The sequence below is a fragment of the Phocoena phocoena genome, chromosome 9 (genome assembly GCF_963924675.1).
Source record: "Phocoena phocoena chromosome 9, mPhoPho1.1, whole genome shotgun sequence".
NCBI classification, from domain to species: Eukaryota; Metazoa; Chordata; class Mammalia; order Artiodactyla; family Phocoenidae; genus Phocoena; species Phocoena phocoena.
In genome coordinates, this window is record NC_089227.1 from 21,250,295 (window position 1) to 21,271,901 (window position 21,607).

The 21,607-nt window shown below is 40.4% G+C and overlaps 2 protein-coding genes and 1 pseudogene across 3 annotated transcripts in view; all 3 read right to left on the reverse strand.

Moving 5' to 3' along the window:
• MAGI2 (membrane associated guanylate kinase, WW and PDZ domain containing 2) overlaps positions 1 to 21,607 on the reverse strand; it is a 1,334,711-nt gene that overhangs the window by 267,107 nt on the left and 1,045,997 nt on the right. The window lies entirely within an intron of this gene.
• LOC136128476 (putative Polycomb group protein ASXL2) lies at positions 9,187 to 11,212 on the reverse strand. Its single transcript, XM_065884322.1, is given in 3 exon segments — positions 9,187 to 10,341; positions 10,343 to 11,000; positions 11,076 to 11,212. Coding segments are annotated over 3 exon segments (1,950 nt in total).
• LOC136128449 (pyridoxal phosphate homeostasis protein pseudogene) lies at positions 19,390 to 20,214 on the reverse strand (annotated as a pseudogene).

A 21,607-nucleotide genomic window follows, 5' to 3' on the forward strand; every position in this document is an offset into this window, starting at 1 on the left:
AAATTTGTTTTTGTGAAGGGGGTATTTGTGGGTGGGTCATACAGCAATGAGCCTTGGGTTTAACTAAAGGAGGAATTTTCTTCTCCCCAAAGGAGATAGCTGCTCAAAATCACATCTACTACCTACTCCTGCAGCATCATGGAGCTCTTCCAAATCTCCCACACTATCCTGGGCATTACTACACTTTGCCCTACCCTAGAGAGCACTCTGCTTCCAGCTGAAATTGTCAGCTCTCCCAGAAGCAACTCTGAAGCCTGCAAACTCACCATTTTTCAGCTGGCGTTTAAGGACTGCTGTTCGGTTTGATGACTCCTTCATGTGCCCTTTGTGAGGTGAGTCTTAGGCTTTTCAGTTTTCCGTCTCCTTATTGATAGTAGTTAAGCACTGTCTCTTTCAGTTAATGACAGCTCCTGCCCTTGGAACCAATAGAGCAAGAATTTCTTCTGCACTGTGTCTGTATTCACTTAAACTATAACTGTAGCATCGATGGGAGGGAACACTCTGGACACGGGTACGGGCGTGCACATGAGCCAGTGCATGCGCGCAAACACACACACACACAGACACAGACACTATGACTTTCTCCCCACTCAGAGGGATCTGCACAAGGAACCACGGGTCAGGCTCCTTTCTGCTGGCTCATGCCTGTCAGTTTAGGTTCATCGGTTCCTACCTGGCTTCTCTCTTCTTCAGGTCCTAGCTGCAGCTAAGATGCCCTGAGGGTCATTTAATTTAGGATATAATTCACCTGGCTGCTGCAGTTTTAAGCCTGATATTCAGCCTGGACTCTCTTGCCAACTAAATGTACTTTTGAAGAGCCAATTTCTAGTTCTCTTTTGACATTTTAAAGCTGAAAAATAGCCAATTCTATTTTAAAATAATTAGAGAACTGTGCAGTTTTATTCTTAAGTTGCTATCCAATCTAGGCTGCTCTATCCATGGGAACTTTTGACAAATACACCTTTATTCCTGTGTCCCCTTCTCTCTGCTCCCCTCCATCCCTGATTGGGCGAAGCAAAGTACAGCTCATCTTCTGAGAATCCTTCGTTTTCTGTCTGGAGAAGCTGGTCATGCTTATTTGGCCAGAAGTCAATAAAATGTATTTATCAGTATCTGGCTGATCTTCTGAAGTAGTAATATTCTCTTCATGTATTCTTTCCCCAGTTGATTCAAACATGATTTTTCAGGCAAAAGGGAATAAAAAGTTCCCTGAGCTATGGAGCAGGTCACTAGCTCAGTACATGAGTTCTATTTTCACTCCAATTGTGGTTTGGTTATCACTGGAGAAATCTGGCAGCTCATCATCAAAATGCGAGCAGAATCAACCACTGGTGTGTCCATTAATTAAGGGACCTACCTCCCCCCAAAAACTGTACTGCTTAAGCTAATGGCCAGGAAATTCTCTGGGCAAAATCATGTTCTGAATTACACTCCAAAATACGTGTAGAAAATACACACTAAGATTAAAATGATTTACAATTTTAAAAAGCACACTTTACAGTTTAAATTCTGATAGATATGGGCAGATGCCGGAGGATAAACATGTTTTGGCCAACTGGCTGTGGACCCTCTAAATGGCTTAATAGCCTGCAAGTAACTCTGACAATTTCCAAAATAGCTTTTATGAGCCAGGGCAAAATAAACTCACTGAAACCACTGTTTCAGTACATGAAACTACACAGAGATGTTTAGTGAAACTTGCACTCCAATAAGTACCAAAACCTTATAAATTAGAAACTGTTAGCCACAGGGCCGACAGACTGGATGAGGCATTGAAAGAAATCTAGGTCTATTCTTAGAACTCCTTTGTATTCCTAGATTTTTGGTCAACAAGTTACAAAACTTTAGTGAATTATTTTGCCTCTCTGAGTCTCCATTTCAGTAAGTGAAGAGCGCAACTTTTGAATGCATACTATCTGCCAGTCATTTTGCTGGCACTGGGGATAATACAAATAGATGATGCTTATTTTATTCATGTTACGTGCCCAGCTATGTGCCAGGCTTTGTGAAGAACCTTTAATATATATTATCTGATTTCATCCTCACAGAAACCCTATGGAGAGGATACTGTCACTGTTACTGGAAATAATACTGTTATGTACTTGTTTGGGAGATGGGGAAACTGAAGCATGGAGAGGTGAGTACCTTGCCCATGGTCACTCACAGCCTGTACTTCTAACCATTATGTTTAAGTGACTTCCTGTCTTCTAAGCCGAACACTGCCTCCTAAACTTTAATGGGCTTACAAATCACTTGGGGAGCTTGTTAAAATGCAGTGTCTTTTTCTGTTCTTTTCTTTTGTATATGGACAAGAATGTTTATAACAGCTATATTCATAATATACAGATTGAGGCACAGTCATGTGATGGAATATTATTCAGAAATATGAAATGATAAATTACTGATATGTACAGCAATATAGATACATTTATAAATTTAGACTCCATTGACGGGAAGTTCCTTCCAGACCAGGCAAATCTAATCTATGGTGATCGAAGAGCACAATTTGCCTATGTGGGATGCAGATTGCTTGTACAGGGACACAAGAACACTGGGAGGAGGAAAATATTTAATATCTTGACTTTGGTGGCCTCATATGGGTATAGGTCTTTAGACAGATCAAACTGTACATTCTAGTTATGTGCATTTCACTCTAAATAAATTTTATGTCAATTTAAAAGTAAGTGTGGAACATGGTCCTTTTTTTTTTTTTTTTTGCGGTACGCGGGCCTCTCACTGCTGTGGCCTCTCCTGTTGCGGAGCACAGGCTCCGGACGCGCAGGCTCAGCGGCCACGGCTCACGGGCCCAGCCACTCCGCGGCATGTGGGATCTTCCCGGACCGGGGCACGAACCCATGTCCCCTGCATCGGCAGGCGGACTCCCAACCACTGCGCCACCAGGGAAGCCCCAATGGTGCATTTTTTTAAAGACAAAAATATCTCCTTTTAAAATTTAAATTGTATTATTACTATCAGCCAAAACTATATCAAGCCTTAAATAAGCTTTTTTCTTTTATGCCACACTGCCAAATCAAATGTATGTTGTTTTTATTGTTAAAATATGCTCCATCTCCAGAGTAGCCATACTTTAGTAAAATGTTGACCTTAAATTTCAAGTACTTTTTAAAAATACTGGAAATTCTAAGCAACCAAAAAAAAGGTTACTATGTGGGAGAATATGTTAATTAGCTTGACTGTAGTAATCCATTCATATATATATATATATATATATATATATATAGTTATACATATGACTTGAATTGTTTATATATATATTACAGAACATCATATTGTACACGTTAAATATATACAGTACTATTTAAAATAATTTTTATAAGACTTAAGATAAAATGCAGTTTCTGATCAGGACATCCGATCAGTGAAGTCCAAGATTCTGCATTTCTGACAAATTCTCAGGTTCATGGGTCATAGTCTGAGTAGCAAGGTTCCAGTTCTGCAGTCCACTCCCTAGCCTGCAGATTAGAAATACTTGGACAACTGTTAAAAATTTCTAAGTCTAGGTCACAACTCATGACAACTAAATCAGAATTTCTGGGGCTGGAACTCAAGCATGGATCCATTTTTTTTAAAAGACCCCTAAGTAATTCCAATACACTGTTGCTCTCAAAATCAATTCAGTAGTCAACATGAATGTTAAAAATAATGGAATACAGTGCACTGCATTAGTAAACTAAGTACCCTGAAACTTTTTATATCAGTTTTCTTGTGTGTGTGCATGTACGTCTGCATATGTGTGTGACTGTGTACTGAGTTCTTGGTGTAACATGTATTGCTTATCGTGGTCAAGGTAAAAAAAAAAAAAATGAAAGCCACTCTGTACACTAAAAGGAATACAATTTCTTCTTTTTCTCTCCCTCTTTCTTCCTCCCTCTCTATCCCCATATTTGAAAAGGATTTAAGGGAGATTTGAAATATCCATGCTTCATTAAGATATTATCCTTGTCCACAAGAAGTTTAACATCTACTAGGGAGCCAGATATTTTACAATAGAAAAGGGTAGGTGTTATATAGAATATATGATGAGATATCTTGGGAGTATATAAGGAAGGTTGCAAATTACTATCTCAAGAATTCAGGGGAGGTGTCATAGTAGAATTGACATGTTGCTGTGTCATTAATAGGAATCTGGCAAAGAGAAGGAATCTGGCAGAGGGATAGGAATTCCGAGGCGAGGCATTCTTTCTACCTGGTGCAAAGTCAAGGCGTGGTCTGGGTTTCACTTGCAGGATTAGTGTAAATTGGGAGATGATGACTATTATGAAAATCTGTGTTGAGGTGAAGCATCCTGGGAGTTCTAGGGGAAGTATTTATAGGAAAGCTATATGCTGAAATGGCCAAGAGGAAGGTGAGAAGCCAGAGCTCAGAGATGGAGAAGAAGAACCAAGAACTGGTTCTAAAGGAGCAAGAAGATGAGGAGGGAACTAGAATAAGAATCATGGGGTCAGGGAGAAATGCAATCAGGAATTGGTGATGAAGAGAAGTATGAAATTGTTGACATAACTGGTTTAGAATAAGTAGCAGGGAGACTTCCCTGGCGGTGCAGTGGTTAAGAATCCACCTGCTGATGCAGGGGACGTGGGTTTGAGCCCTGGTCTGGGAAGATCCAACATGCCACGGAGCCGCTTAAGCCCCTGCGCCACAACTACTGAAGTCCAGGCATCTATAGTCCGTGCTCCGCAACAAGAGAAGCCACCGCAATGAAGAGAAGCCCCTGCTCGCCGCAACTAGAGAAAGCCCACGTACAGCAACGAAGACCCAACACAGCCAAAAATAAATAAATAAATTTTATAAAAATTAAAGAAATAAAAATTTTATAAAAATGAAAGGAGCAGGCACAATTCATGAACATCAGAGCTCATGTGGGTTTTATACCCAAGTAGACAGGTTTCATGAAAGGGAAGCTGAGAGAGTTCAATGTAGGTGGAATGAAATTACTGCCATATAAGGCTGCAACGGTACACTGGGACTTTAGAGTAGAAGATACTGTATTCCAAGCTAAGGAATTGTTTTGTCTGTTTTATAAATCCTGAGAGATTTATATGAGGGAAGTGGCGTGATCAGCTTATTTTAAAGATAAGTCTTCAGGTAAAGTTAGGGTTTGACTGCAGCTTAGAATGGCTAGTGCATTGACTGAGGTAACAGACAATGAGGTCCTGAACCAAGCTAAGAAAAGGAGCAGTTTTCTGAAGAGGAATTGTCAAAGCTTATTGAATATGGAGTTAAGACAGAAGGAGAAGTTTTGGGAACCAATGTTTAGGTTCTAGTTTGAGAAATGGGGTCCACAGTCATGCCATTAGGCTAGACTGAGAATTCAGGAAGCAGAGAAGTTGTGGAGAGGGGCAGGATGAATGTACGGTGTTTGCAAGGTGAAGTGTCTAGTCAGCACCTAGTAGAAATATTGGGTCTAATGGAGGAGAAGCATATCAAGTAGACCAAGAAAGGATGAAGGGGCTGGAACAGACAATCTCTAAGACTTGAGGTCAAGCCTACCATATTTTACAGGCAGCATGACAGGGCGTGGTTAAAACAGCAATGAGAAGTTTTAGCTTTCAAAAATTTGTATTTCTAAGTCATAAAGGGAACCTGCATAAATGACTAGTAACAAATTAAAGTAGTTCTCAAAAGTAACCTGAATGAACTTTCACCAATATATTTCCTAAGCCTATAAGGCAGGATTGTAATGTAGACTACAGCTATATAGTTTCTTCCTGTTAATCATACAGGCTAGAAAAGTAATTTTGGTTTCACAGCAATCATTTAAAAGTGTTATTTTATTTTTTACAGAGAATGTTGTGTGTGTGTGTGTGTGTGTGTGCGCGCGCATGCGTGACTGTTATGTTTTGTTATATAACATAAAAGCTAATCTATCTTAAGTAGAGTGACTACTAATTGACAATTTTGATAGATTCAGCATCAAAAAAGCATCAGTAATCTACAGTATTTTCACAGTTTGCAGATTTGAGGTGAGTTGTATAAAACATCTTGCTATCAGGATGTGCTCTAGACTTAACAAAGGTATCCAAATTATCATTTAGATACAAGAAAGAGAAGAAACTACTATAAACACTATCTTCCTTTCCTTAAAATAAATGTGCAAAATAAATCCAAGTGGCACAATTTTCAGTGGGGGTTTATTGTCCTAAATAAATGAAGCCACTAAATAAACAGAAGAGGAAACAGTGCCAGGACTGTAAATCCAACAATGCTTTGTTCATTTCATGAGATGGATAATTTCAGTGGGAATCCTTCTACCATGAGACAGGCAAATTCAGTACATAAATTTAACATTACAATGTAATAATAGGCTACACGAAAAATAATGTTTAAATAATAAAATCATGCCTTGCTCCAAATTTAATCCATTATTCATATTTTCCCATTAAACATCAATATAAACAGAATAATATTAATTCAAAATTAATTATGTACTGTTTAAGTTCTTTGTGATAATACACACATCTCTCTTTTTAATGCTTTCTCTTTTCCCAGGTTCCATGTTTTAATTCTCTGGCAATATTTGTCATTTTCTCTATGTTTTATTAGTGTGTTGTAAATATTTCAATTATGCATCATTCTTACCACACTGTACTTTAACACTTGTGTTTCCCTCACTAGACTGTGAACTTCCAGGGGCGAAGATTCTGTGCCATTATTGCTTAATTAACCAATAGAACAAGCATAGTACCTTGGAGATAGAATTTTAAGAGAAAGAATTTTATTTTTAATATATTCTAAGAAAGGAGGGGGGCATCAAAATCGTCATCAAGGAAAAAATAGGAACATTGTCAGGTGTTCTCATCCTAGTTTCATTATTTAGCATGATTTGTACTTTGATTTCCATATGAGGGCCATAATCTTTTCAATGCCTAGGAACTCCAAAGTTGTTAATTCTGTACTGTGTTTCATATTCATTTTCATATCAGAGTCTAATACTATAAGGAACCAATAATGTTTGTTGGATGAACAAACTTCACACTTGGAAATACTTTTTGCCTAAGGCATAAGATCTTAGGACAAGTTTGGAAACACTTAGCAAATACAGTCTTTCTCTTTTTAACTTAGTGTGCACTGAAATCTTGCCACAATGCCATCAATCAGCTAACCAACCAAGCAGGCGGCCCACCAAACAACCAACCAACCAATCAACCAACCAACCAACTAACCAACCAACAAATATGTATTTATTGAGCCTCTATTATGTGCTCAGTACCATGCTAAGCATTAGAAGGAGTATAAGGCATGGTTCCTCTGATTAAGGAACTTACACTCTTTGGTTATATGGTAATCAAACTTAAAAGGTTGAATTGAATTTAATGAAGTTCTTTTGGTACTTTAATTACTGAGACCAATGAATGGATATTTTGTTCCAAATACTGCATTATAGTAAACAAGGCTCTGGGATAATATTTCTGCATGGGATATATGTATTTTCAACTATTCTAGCTCATTAGAATAGAATACACTATTATTTTTAAAGACGGCAGTCACCCATTTTATCTGTTGAATATCTTTTGTCAAAGATAAAATAATAACCCTCATGTTACTTTGCCTTTCTACCTATTCCCTCTCTATAACTTTTAGTTTTTGTACAATACTTTAATATTTATGTAAGTACAGTTGATCATGCTATTTAATAATGCAACAATTGCTCAGGGATGGTATCCATGTTGCTGGTTAGAGAAAGTATCAGAAAGATCATGTTGATAAATCTGACTTTGTTATTTCTTTTCCCAGCTGCTTCCACTTTTGATCTGTAAGTCCTTGTGTACTTTGACTATAATCATAAGATCGACTAGACTATGTGAATACATCCCTATATGTGCCTCTATTTGTCTCTTAGGCCAATGTAGGGAAGAAAACTATAAATTTGGTGTCAGTATTCACCCGTTGAAGGCAAGATAGCCTCTATCCAAGTTAAGAGAATCTCACATGACCACTGAAGGTATGAGGTCTTATTCAACTTCTTTAGCATCATGTCACATGGTTGATCACTATCTCCTTCAAGAAATTCCTTTACTTGGTTTCCAGGACACCACATTCTCCTGGTTTTCAGTCTTACTGATTGTTCCTTCTAGTGTCCTCGTCTGTATCCTCTTTCTGCAACTGTTTCTCTTCTCTGTTCTACTTATTTCATAGATGATCTCATCCAATCCCGTGTATTTCAACATCACCCATATGTCAATTACTCTCCCCCAAATCTATAACTCCAGGCACAATCTCTCCGAAAAACTTCAGGCTCAATTATTTACTCAATATCAGAAGGTCCCATAAGTCATCTCAAACTTAATATGTATAAAACTGCTTATCCCTGAGTCTTCAATTCTCAGTAACTGAAACCACCATCCAGGACAAAAACTTCAGAGCCATCCTTGATCTCTCCTTTCTCACTCTCAAGGTCCAAAAATCTATCCAGTCATGGCTACCTCCAAAGTATGTACTTAACCTACCCTCCTCTCACCACCACCACCGCTGCTACGCTAGTCCCAGGAATCATGATCTCTTTTCTGGACTACTCTAGTAGTATCCTAACTGGTCTCTCTGCTTCTCCCTTTTCTGCTGACAGTCTCTTCTCACCACAGGAGCCAGATCAGTGTTTAAAAAATATAAATCTTATTACTTTATTCTTCTGCTAAACGGTTATTCATCATGTTTAGAACAAAATCCAGGAGCTTTACTGTGGCCCACAAGGTCCTCCATGTTCAGCCTCTGCTCTCTCCCCAACCCCATAACCCTAACTTATGTCCTCCAGCTACACTGGCCTCCTTGCTCTTCCTCAACAGACCAAGCACAGTGCATGCTGAGGCCCGTAGAGGTTTCTGTTCCTTCTGCCTGGTATGCCTTGCCTCATTTCATTGAGGTCTCTGTTGAAATGTCCTGACCTCAGCCCTTCCTTGAGTGTTCTATTCCCTAATTCTGCTTTGTCTTCCCAGCACTTCTGACTGATATATTATTTCTTTTTATTTATGATTTTTTAAAATTGGAATATAATTGCTTTACAATGCTGTCTTAGTTTCTGCTGTAGAACAAAGTGAATCAGCTATATGTATACATATAAGGATGCAGTTCTAAATGCCTGTTTCTTAATAATTTTACTCATGTATGACCACAGTTACATGCATATCAAATATACACAACTGCTTCTGCATTAAGAAATACCACAAATATTTAAAAATTAGTAGGTACACCCCAAAACTTAGTGTTCAGACCATCTTTCTTTTTCAATTCTTCCTGCTCTCTTACCTTGAGAGGTGGTACTTTCTGCACCTGGAACCTGTCCCCTCTACTGAGAAAGGGCTGTGGGGAGATTTGAAATGGCTGCTGGTGCTGGCCATTCTCAGTGACATGTGGTCTTTTCTCCCAGCTTGTAGGGGCCTCTTCTTGGGTGACAGAAGGTTTCCTCTTGAGGCTTTCTGGGCTGTGATCAGCCAGAGTTGATGTAGGCTCTTTCATAGTGGTCTCCTGTAGTCCTGCTTCTACTATGGGCTTCACTACTGTTGTTTCTACCCCAGGGCTCTTGGGTTTGCTCAGGGATGTAACTAAAGCTTCTTGGCTTTCATTTCTGTTATAACTTGAAGTTGTAGTGAGATGATTCTCTTTCTCAGACTTCTGTTCAGCAGAGGCCACTGGCTTTTGCTCCAAGAGAGCCTCATCCTTTGGGCACTCGATGGGAGGAACGCTGCTAGGCTCATCTGTATTGGGAGCTGAGGAAAGTAGGGGCTCTGGGGATTTGGACTTTGGCTGCATCTCATCTTGGCTTTCATGCTCTTCTTTTCTGACTGGTGATGGCAGCTGTAGTACTTCTTCTTTAGACAGTAACTGGGGAATTACTGAGACTATACTGACAGGAGAGGCCTCTGAAGGAAGCATGGATTTTGGTTGCTCAGCTGGGGTTTTCTTTACTTTGGGATCGTTGGGTGAAGCTGTCAATTGCTTTGAATCTTCAAGGCTCAGGCCAGAACTCTGACCATAGTAGCTTTCAAAGAATTGTTCTTTCCAAGGCTCTACTTTTTACTCCTTCTCCATCTCTTGTCGAATTCTCACCTGCATCTCAGGTGTAAACTCACCTTCTGAAAGTCTTTCCTTCCAGCCTTGGGCTGCTGAAGTAAAGAACTCATTATTATGGGCTGAGCCATTTAATTTCATCAGACCATCTGGACCAACCTGTCGATCCACCTCTGGAAGTAGTAGAAGCAGTCACTGTTGGCAATCTCCAGGAAGGACTGAAAAGGTGTGTTTGTGGATTAGTGCTCGTAGGTTTGTATTAACTAGAATGGAGTCTGGTGTCTCAACATCAATTTCAGCACCTTTAGTCCTCTTCATTTTGCCTTGTGTGAAGCCTGTCAGACCTCTGGAATGACTTCTTTCCCAGGCCTAGCAAAGGATTTTCCACTTTAACTGAAGGAGAAAAGCTAGAGTTGGAGTTCTGAGGGCTGCTTGACTGTCCGTCAGACTGCTTTCCTTCCCATATCGCAGGTTTGGCAGGTACAGAGTCACTGGCTGCTTTGACAGTCTTCAGAGAGCGGTTCTGGTTGGAGGAGATGGACGTGCTTGGCCTGCATGGCTGCTGCCGCTGTTTCCTCTGCTGTTGCTGTTTTAGAGCCTGCTTTAGTGCCTTCTTGCTGTGCTCCTGTGATGGGGAAATGACTTTACCTGCTGGAATGGTGGGTGATGGGCAGCCTGACTGAGGAGAGGATGGCTGTGACAGTCTAGACGATACTTCCCTTTTCCACCTGCTCTTTTTTCCCTCCTTGTTGCTGCCACCATCACTGCTGCTGCTGCTGTTCTCAGAACTCTGGGAATCTGACTGACCGTCACTGCTTTCTTCTGAACCTTCTGATAGCTCTTTCACCCCATCCGGCGCATCTTCCTTCAAAGTATACACTCCCATTGTACCTGGAAGCTTAGAGAAGATGCACTCTTCACCTCGGGAGTTTGTGTGCAGCTCTGCATTCAGGCATGCAAGAGGGGAAGTTCCACTTCTTCATGCAGAATCAGTGGGAGCCCTGAGCTTGTGTTCACTTGTCACTCGCTGATAGGATTTTGATATGTGTCTGATTTCTTTTAGCCCTTCTCTCTGGATAACTTGAAGAATTACTTTATGACTCACGGGTGTATTGGGATATTTTTCTAAGACCGTCTTGGCGGCCTCCGCCCAGGTCCTGCCCTTCTTCCTACGGCCCTTTTCCCTCATGTCAGGTCTTGAACTGACTGGGGGGCTCCCGTGTCCGGGCTGCGGCCGCCCTCCCTGCCTGCTCTGCCCTGCGCTGTTTTTCCCGCGGTGCCGGGAAAGATGGGAGAAAGGGAAAGTCAGGCCGGAGGAGCACCCCAGCAGAGGAAGCGGCGGGGTGGTGCGCGGGGGGCGGTCTATGGGGCGGCCGGTCCTCCTGCTGCCGTTACCACTGCTACCGCCGCTGCCATATTGGGTCCTTACTGTACAGGCAGCCGCTACGGTCATGTCTGATATACTATTAAGGATGGATTTATTTCCTTATATTCTCGCTTTCTCACTAAAATATTCCATGAAGCAGGGACTTAATTTAATTTACTGGGGTATGCTTTATGCCTAGAATAGTGTTTTACATACAAATAATTTTTCAGTCAATAAATTGAGATACGCAGAATAGCACTTATCAAAGCAGGAAGCATTTCAGTCTTTTTTGTCTGTCTCTTTCTTCTCCCAAATTTAGTGACTTCTGGTGGTTTTGGAAATACTCGCTTAGACATCAGAGGGAAGTTGGTATTTGCAAATGGACACATGACATTTGTAGAATGAATACCTACCTCCCCAAATGGGCCAATATAGGAGTTGGTGCTGAGCAGCCACAAACAGCCCAGTCAGCTTGGGAAGGGCTCACGTGGCACAGCACAGAGAGGTAGATTTAGGTAAGGAGTACTATTCTACCAGTGCCGTGTAGGAGAGGAAGTAAGCTCTAGCAGTTATAAACATGGAAGGCTAGGCAGCTTGGGCTAGCTCCTTAATCTCTCTCAACCTTAGTTTTCTCATCCATTAAAGGAGGCTTGTGACAAATCTCCTATGCAGAAGAATTACAAATAACGCATGTGGCTGTGTAAGGTGGCAGAGCATAACTCTCCATTTGGTAAGTGTGCAGTGCCCAAAATGAGTTCTTTCGAAAGACTGCAGGATGAAAAGAAGGGGAAATAATACTTTTATGGTGGAGAAGTCTGACAAACAAGACATTAGCCAGGTGATAAAGATTCACGTCAACAAGTGATGTCACGCTGATAGTACCTGCTTTTGATATGATATGATAAGAATGGTGTTTTACTTCTGTGGTCTTTCTCAAAAAAATCCATAACCCCAGTAAAACCATGAGAAAAAGCTCAGATGAATCCCAACTGAGGAACACTCTATACAATACCTGACCAGTATTCCTCAAAACTGTCAAGATCCTCAAAAATAAGGAAAGTCTAAAAACTACCACAGCCAAGAGGAGCCTAAGGGGGCATGGCATGATGACTAAAGGTGATGTGGCATCCTGGATACCCACCCAGGGCATTCCTTTCCTGGGACAGGAGAAAACAAAACAAAACAAACCATGAGGTAAAAACTAAGGAAATGTGAATAAAGTATAGACTTTAATTAATAACACTGTATCACTATTGGCTTATAAAATGTACCAGATGTGCCATACTAACAATAAGATGTTAACAGCAAGGAAAATTCAGTGTGGCGTATATGGGAACTATCTCCACAATTCTTCTGTAAATCTAAAACTGTGTCACAGTAATAATACTAATAAAAAGCTTATTAACAAAAAAGAGAAGGCTCACTGTGATGAGTAAAGTAAAATAATGTACGGCAAGTTCTAAACCCTTAATACATATCGTAACTTTTCATTGGTTGCTCACTTAATGAAGTAGTTAAATTTATCACAGTATCACCTATTATGAAACAATGTTATTCATAGTAGCACAAAATGTTGCTATTTAGTAGGAACGGTATGGCTAAGTAAGATAAGAAATATCACATAATCATGAAAACTGTGGCTGTAAACACTGTAGGACAACATGGAAAATGCTCGTGATACAATGTTTAGTTTTAAGTGGATACAAAATTACATACATAATATGATGATGGCAGTTACAAAATAATTGGAAAGAAGCACATGAAAATGCTGACAGGGAATATGAAAGGTGGGTGTATTATAGGTGATTCCTCTAATTCTGTTTTCTTATTTTTCTATAATGTGGGTGTAGTATTTTAAACAGCAAAAATAAATTTAATACAATTCAAAGGTACATAAAAACAATAGTATTTAATCAAAAAGGGTAGCAACTTTGCGCTTTAGTATATTCATCACAAAATGACAAATTTTTCTTTTACATCAGGGATCTTTATCAGAGTGGTCTTTGGACTTGGACGAGAAAAAAAATTCATCTTTATTTTCAGCTATTTCTAACAGAAATATAGCATTTCCTTCAATAATACATGTTTGCAACAAACAACAGTAGCATAGCAGACGCTATGACTGTTACCCATAGAAATCACAGATAGTTTCATATTTTATTTTATGCATTTAGAAATATTATTCTGAGAAGGATCTACAGGCTTCACTATACGTACTGCCAAAGACAATCAAGGATCAAAAAGTTTAGGGACTGCTGATTGAAAAAAAGGCTGAAAGTAACACCATGAAATTTCATGTTGTACCTATCTATGAATTTTTATATGTGTAACAAGAGAGCTTAGGAGACGTCCTTTACAGTCTCTGGTGGCACAGGTAATTAATATGAAGCTTATTCATAGGTAGAAAATCAATACTGATCAAAAACATCAAAAATGGGGGAGGGGGAAGTTGATATGAATAAGCTATTTTCTATACTTTCCACATTTAAACCATAGTGGATACAGAGCTGTGATTTAGCATCAAGAGAAGAATTAATTCCCCAAGGAACATGGCAAAGATATTTTACATGGAAATGTCACATACCTGGGAGTAACTGCCTTACAAACCTTCTATCTGTTCTGCTATGCATTTACAGGTTTTCTTCACTAAAAACATATTATCTAAAGCCACTTGGAAAAGAATAACAAAATTTAACTTCCTGCTTTTTTTTTTTTTTTTTTTTTTTTTTGCACGGGCCTCTCACTGTTGTGGCCTCTCCCGTCGTGGAGCACAGGCTCAGCGGCCATGGCTCACGGGCCCAGCCGCTCGGCGGCACGTGGGATCTTCCCGGACCGGGGCACAAACCCGCGTCCCCTACATCGGCAGGCGGACTCTCAACGACTGCCCCACCAGGGAAGCCCAACTTCCTGCTTTTTGAATGGGTTTTTGCCTGATCTCAGTTGGGAAGTGTGCTTATCACAAATAACCAAAGATGATGATGATGATAACTAAAACTTATCGTGTCAGGCACTGGACTAATCACTTTATATGTATTAATTCTCATTAATTCTTGTAAGGTAGGAATTAGTCTCTTGGAAAGTTTGATAATATCATACAATGTTTCTATGTTCACTATACTTGCATTAGATCTCAAGGATTTACTTACTAATCATTGCAAGTTTGTACCCTTAAACAACATCTGTTCTGAGTAGCTTAGTAAATAGAGGATCAGTCATTTTAAATGTGATGGTCCAGGGTTCAAGTCATTAGGGCATTAACTTCAGCTCTGTGTTGGTGGTACAGTGGTGAGCATAGCTGTCTTCCACTTTATATCCAGATGCTGAACATAGAAGTCTATGCAAAAGTTCTCATTTTTCTAGTAAATGCCTTCATCCCATTCTTAAAACAGAGGACAAATTTTCAGAGAGCAGTTTTTAATATACTTAATTTCATCCCCAAACATCTAGGGAACTTGATTTGGTCACCAAGTCTTTCAGTGTGGTGAATATTTCATATTTTTATGTCTCAAGCTGGTGGCCGGGTGACCTGAAAAATACTTCATACAGAACAGATGCTATTTGAGATCAAGCTGTAGTTGACTTGTAGTGTACTTTCTGCCCTCTCCATTCTGAGCTCCACAAAACCACACTGGTTGTCTTTACTGTAAACTAATGTAAACAGCTTCAGTTGGGTTCTCATTGCTACTATCCATCCAGCCATCCATCCATCCATCCATCCATCCATCCATCCATCTCAGGCACTGTCCAATGTGCTGAGGTCACAAGCATGAAAGATAAAATCCCTCTCTTTAAGGAATTCAGTGGGACACAGACAAATAAGCAGGCAATCCTAAGTGTGTGGAGGTGGCAATGAGAAAGGAAAAACCCTGACTCAGACCAAGGAGACTGGGAGGAGAAGACTTTCTGGCGGAGGTAATGTTTTTTGTTGTTGTTGTTGTTGTTGTTGTTGTTTTGCGGTATGCGGGCCTCTCACTGTGGTGGCCTCTCCCGCTGCGGAGCACAGGCTCTGGATGTGCAGGCTCAGCGGCCATGGTTCACACGCCCAGCCGCTCCGCGGCATGTGGGATCCTCCCGGACCGGGGCACAAACCCGTGTCCCCTGCAGCGGCAGGCGGACTCTCAACCACTGCGCCACCAGGGAAGCCCGGAAGTAATGTTTGAACTGACTTTTGAGGATAAATAGGGCTTGACTTTGGCAAAGAGCCCCCTCCTTCTCCTACGTCATATGGATAGTGTTAAAGCACCAGAAACTCACCGTGTTCAAAATAGTAGTTATCATCATCCCTCTTCATGACCGCTCTCCACCTCCACATATTTATAGTCCCTTCAAATGAAGGAACTGGGGCTGTCTTTAACAACCTCATCCTCCAAATTCAATCATCTGTAAAGCACTGTGCAGTCAGCATTCTCTCTCATATTACTCTTAGCCTTTCAGTCACTTTTCAAGTCCATCTTAGATTTGTAATCTTAACTCCTGCAATTTTCCAGCTGATGTGGAATTGCTTGGTAAATGGTAAAACATCATGCGAATGTTAGTGGCTTTTAGTCTAAATCACACTAATTCTCTTGGTGATCAGATCTACTTCCATGGTTTTAAATACCACCTATACACTGATAAATTCAAATTTATATTTCTAGCTGTGACCTTTCTCTTGAGATTCAGACTAAAAACCCCACTGTCTACTCAATATATCTCCACCTGGAAATTTAAAAGGCATTTCAAATGTATGAGCTTCAAAACTAACTCTCCATTTCTAACACTCCTCCCTTTGCCCAACTTGCTCCTTTCATAGTCTGCCCCATCTCAGTTGATGACAACTCCTTGAATTCCTCCTTGGTATCTTTTTACCACATCCATCTATTCCATTAGCAAATCCTGTTAACTCTACCTTCAAAAGGGAGAGTTGCACAAAGAGGAAGTGGAAACAAAAAAATTCACAATTTGTATGGAAACACAAATGACCCTGAATAGCCAAAGCAATCTTGAGAAAGAAAAATGGAGCTGGAGGAATCAGGCTCCCTGACTTCAGACTATACTACACAGCTACAGTAATCAAGACAGTATGGTACTGGCACAAAAACAGAAATATAGATCAATGGAACAGGATAGAAAGCCCAGACATAACCCCACGCACATATGGTCACCTTATCTTTGATAAAGGAGGAAAGAATATACAATGGAGAAAAGACAGCCTCTTCAATCAGTGGTGCTGGGAAAACTGGACAGCTATATGTAAAAGAATGAAATTAGAACACTCCCTAACACCATACACAAAAAATAAACTCAAAATGGATTAAAGACCTAAATGTAAGGCCAGACCCTCTAAAACTCTTAGAGGAAAACATAGGCAGAGCAGTATGGAGGTTCCTTAAAAAACTAAAAATAGAACTACCATACGACCCAGCAATCCCACTACTGGGCATACACCCTGAGAAAGCCATAATTCAAAAAGAGTCATGTACCACAATGTTCATTGCAGCTCTATTTACAATAGCCAGGACATGGAAGCAACCTAAGTGTCCAGAGACAAATGAATGGATAAAGAAGACGTGGCACATATATACAATGGAATATTACTCAGCCATAAAAAGAAATGAAATTGAGTTATCTGCAGTGATGTAGATGGACCTAGAGACTGTCATACAGAGTGAAGTCAGTCAGAAAGAGAAAAACAAATACCGTATGCTAACACATATATGTGGAATCTAAAAAAAAAAGGTTCTGAAGAACCTAGGGGCAAGATAGGAATAAAGATGCAGACGTAGAGAATGGACTTGAGGACACGGGGAGGGGGAAGGTAAGCTGGGACAAAGTGAGAGAGTGCCATGGACATATATACACCACCAAATGTAAAATAGCTAGCTAGTGGGAAGCAGCCACAGAACACAGGGAGATCAGCTCAGTGCTTTGTGTCCACCTAGAGGGGTGGGATAGGGAGGGTGGGAGGGAGACGCAAGAGGATGGAGATATGGGGATGTATAGCTGATTCACTTTGTTATACAGCAGAAACTAACACACTATTGTAAAGCAATTATACTGCAATAAAGTTGTTAAAAAAAAAAGAGGAAGTGGATGTGCTAATATAGTTCCACTTCACTGCTACCAAAGACTTGAAAGGCTTCTCCTTAGTTAATTGAAAGGCCAATTAGCAGGCCTCTCTAAGGGCAAGCAAGCCCAAGTCAGATTTTCTTTTATTTCCTCATCCAAACCCTTCTCTCCCTCTAATCATCAGTAATGTTAATGATGAACTCAAGCAAAGCATTTCTCATGGTAGAATATGGGTTGCATTGTCTACTTTTCCTACTGGGTGGCATCTAAAATAACAGCACTCTGATAAGCTCATTGTTTCTCAAATTTAAATCCATTTTCACTTGGCTACTGCTTCACTAGTTGACACTGGTTTCTTGTCCACATTCCAACTATGGGCATAAAATAAAGTGCTATCTACAGTGTTCTTGCCTTTGAAACTGTCATCAAGTCATTTAAATAAAAGACATACTGCCAAATATTAATGAAGCTTATTAGAAAAATGCTATGATGCAGAAGATCCCTAGCATATAAAATTATGGTTTTATGCACTAATTTCGGTACCAAATGACTGTATTTTTTTTTTTTTTTTTTTTTTACTGAAATGCTCAATGATGCTCTAAATATTGGAAGTTCTGAGAAAGTGGAACGAGTGAGCTATCCATTTGCCACTTAGTCACATGTTCACAGTGTCCTTTTCTATTGGTTATTAAGGCCAGTTCTATCTTGAATCAACACTTCAGTTCAAGCTCCTGAAAGTCATTGGTGTGGTTTGTTTGTTTTCAAACTCACATTTTTATTTAATAGAATCTGAAATATCACACTATAGCTTTGAGGGCAATAGTACAGGAATCGTAATGGTTTAAGTTTTACAAAGTTACATTTCGGCAGCAGCTTCATGGGAGTTGTTTCATAAAATTAAAGAGTGGGGCTTGAATAAATAAGAAAAACCCACCTGGAAAACAAACAACGACCCAGACTACAGTTGTCCGTCGTGACTATCCGAGAATCGTGCTTTCTGGGTTTCGAAGAGCTAGCTACTCTATTAATGTCCAGACTTGCAAAATTCTGCCTTATAAACATGGCTGGGAGGGGGGGCTATTAGTATGCCTAAAAAGTGCTCCCAAGAACAGGAACCTCAAAACCAGGCCTTGTTGAAACCGTGAGCCTGAACCGGCTTTGAGGGGATCTTTCATTTCTGGGGAGCTATGAGATAAGTAATCATCATAACGGGAACTATGGTGGCAGAATAATCATATCATTTGATTCTCATCACCGTAGGGCCTGGGGCAAAAGCTCAAAGTCCTGTCTCTGGAGAAAGGCCCAAGGACCGCTGCTGTTAGTTGCCTGGTAATTTTCAGGGTCAGCGCCACACAGTGGCCGAGGACACAGCTCTCATCAGCCACAACGTGGTTTGGCGAACTAAATCGAGCCAGGTCCCGAAGTTACTGTACTGCCGTGCCAGAGTGGAGACCAACGTTTACTGGGTGGGGTGGAGACTGGGGTCAGAAACCACACTGCTCCAGAGCAGCAGAGATGGCTACTCAGTGGGGTTTGTACAGAGTTGGTAACAGGGAATTTTCTATTGAAGTGGATGACAAGTTGGAATCCCTCTGACTTTGGTGATTATAGGCATCAGTCACCAAGTTTTAACCTGGGAAAGCCATTCATGGGTTAGTTGGTGCTCCTGGGCAACGTTCAAGTCTGAACTCAACTCCTGGCTAGTGCCCAGGTACCTGTTCTGCAGAAAAGTCTGGATTCCTCAAATCCAATCCAAAGTCACTGCTTGAAGTGAGCTTCCTGTGTCGGACACTAAGTCAGATGGTTTCCATCAACACACATAATCGTAGGCGTGCCTTCTCCAGGTCCTGAGGAGGGCGTGGTCGTGCTGTGACGTGGGGGATGTGAAAGTGAAAGCCCAGGTGAGTGCACAGTTTGTCTTCCTGGACCTGGCCCTTGAGCCGGGCCGCTGCTCAATGTGCCTGGGCCACCTCTGCCCCCGGGGCCTTCAGCTCTGCTGTGCCGCTTGTCCAGGGCAGCTTTCTTGAAGTAATCTCACTCTCCAGGAATGGTGCTTCCTATCTGGACATTCGCAGATCCCACTTCAATCGTGTGTTGGAAGTCCACTGACAGGCCCGTGTTCAGCTCCATCCGGTTGGTAGGGATGCTGGGTTTCCTGCACAGCTCCTCCCAGAGGGGCAGTAACACCTGGAAGTCTGGGTCTGGTCCTTGACTAAGATCGTGCCCAAAGCCCCCGAGGGTCATCAGTACCACGAACTCCAGGCTGGGGCACTTGGTGTTTATGTGTTCCACCACGGCCACCGTGGGGGCAGGCCACGTTTGCTCTCCTCTCCGCTGGTGTTAATCTGGTCCATAACCTTTAACCTTTCGGGAGAACCTTTTTTCTGCCACGCACTGTTCACTTTGTCTGCCAGCTTCACAGAATCCACTGTTTCCAGCATGAAGAGATTGGGGACAGCCATCAATTTGCTGACATTTTGTTTCTGTAGATGGCCAATGAAGTGCCATTTGATCTCAGGACACGAAGACAGTATTTTAGGATTTGATGCTTTTTCAAGCAGTTCCTGAACATAGCTCTCCCCGAAAGTGCGCTGCTGGTGACTGTAGGCCTCGATCCCCATGTCTGCAGGTTTGGTTTTGCTGACTGCTACTAGCTGGGGCTGGATGGCTGGGAGTTCCCGCAGCTGCCGCGCTACCCCCCTGCTGCACGCACTTGTTCACTGCCCTCAGGGCAAAGCCATCCCACAGCTCTGTGGCTTGCTGCCAGCTCTCCACATCCCCCAGGGACTAACGTCCTGGTATGGTCTTAAGAATAATGTTTACATAAGACAGGCAATGTAATAGCCAATGCCAAGTAATCTGCAACTGAGAAATTTTTGAATAATTTCACCAAAGAGTTTTAAATGCTACTTAAAACAGTCAAGTGAATAGAGAGATACATACATTCAATTCAGGATCAAATGTTTTAACTATCATTAGCATTCTTTCCAGAGCATTAAGTATATCCAGGAAAATTTTGCTTCATCTTCATAATTTCTGTAATCAATAGGCAATGTCAGTTGACCTATCTGAATATTAATCCCACATATAGAAAAGAAATAGAAAAGAAAGGGAGCATTTACACCTAAAACTCAGTCATATGTTCATCTTTGTCAACTCTATAATTTTAGACTATTTTATATTCAAAGGACAACATTTGTAAAATAACGGCTAATTTTATTTATGCTTGTAAAAAGTATATTATGTATTTTCACCTATATTACTGTTATATAAGCTGTTAATTATGAAGACAGTTATTAAAAAATGAGTAATGGCTTCTGATCCTTTGGCTAATGAACTTAAGTAGAGGTAGATACCTTTTAGTACTAAAGTGATAATATTATTTATTCATTTCTAGACACTATACTCCTGGTTTGCCAAGCAGTAATAAGACAGTTCATGAGGTTTAGATGTATAGATTATCTATTGTGAAACCCAAGTTGTATTAGATGTGGTTCTATATACAGTAATTTAGAATTATTCCAGCCTATATGGTAGGTCATTCACTCATTCACTCAGCACTCATTAGGTTCTATTACCAGGTTTTAAAAATGTAGTAAGTTGTTAAAAAATGATTATTGACGCCTTTCAAATTATGCAATGGAACTTGACCCAAAGGCAAGTTCTGTCTCCATCTCTTCCTGGCGTATGATCTCTGGTATGATGCTTAACCTTACCTCTGTTTTTAATTCCGTAAAATGGGTTAATATCAACACCTTTTTCATTGTATTAGTGTGAAAAGCAAATGAAATACTTTATGTCAAAATATTTTGTAAAGTGTAATAGAGATAAGAAATGTCAGTTATTATCATTATTGTAATTATACTACTATTGGCCCTTTTGTATGATATGTTTGTGTATACTGGAACATTTTTATGATCTCTCCTGCTTACTTTATTAACCTTCTATAAAAAAAATAAAATATTTATACTTCTCAGATTTTATTTGAGTTTCCAGTTTATGAACTTAAATTTTCAATATGTATTTTAAAAGCAACATCAGCTCTACAATTCCCAATTATTTAACAACTATTGGTATAGTTAGATTTTTGGATTCTAGCTTCTTGAGTAGAAGAACATTGGGTGGAATATGACATACTGAACGTGGTATTTATAAGATATTATTTGGTTG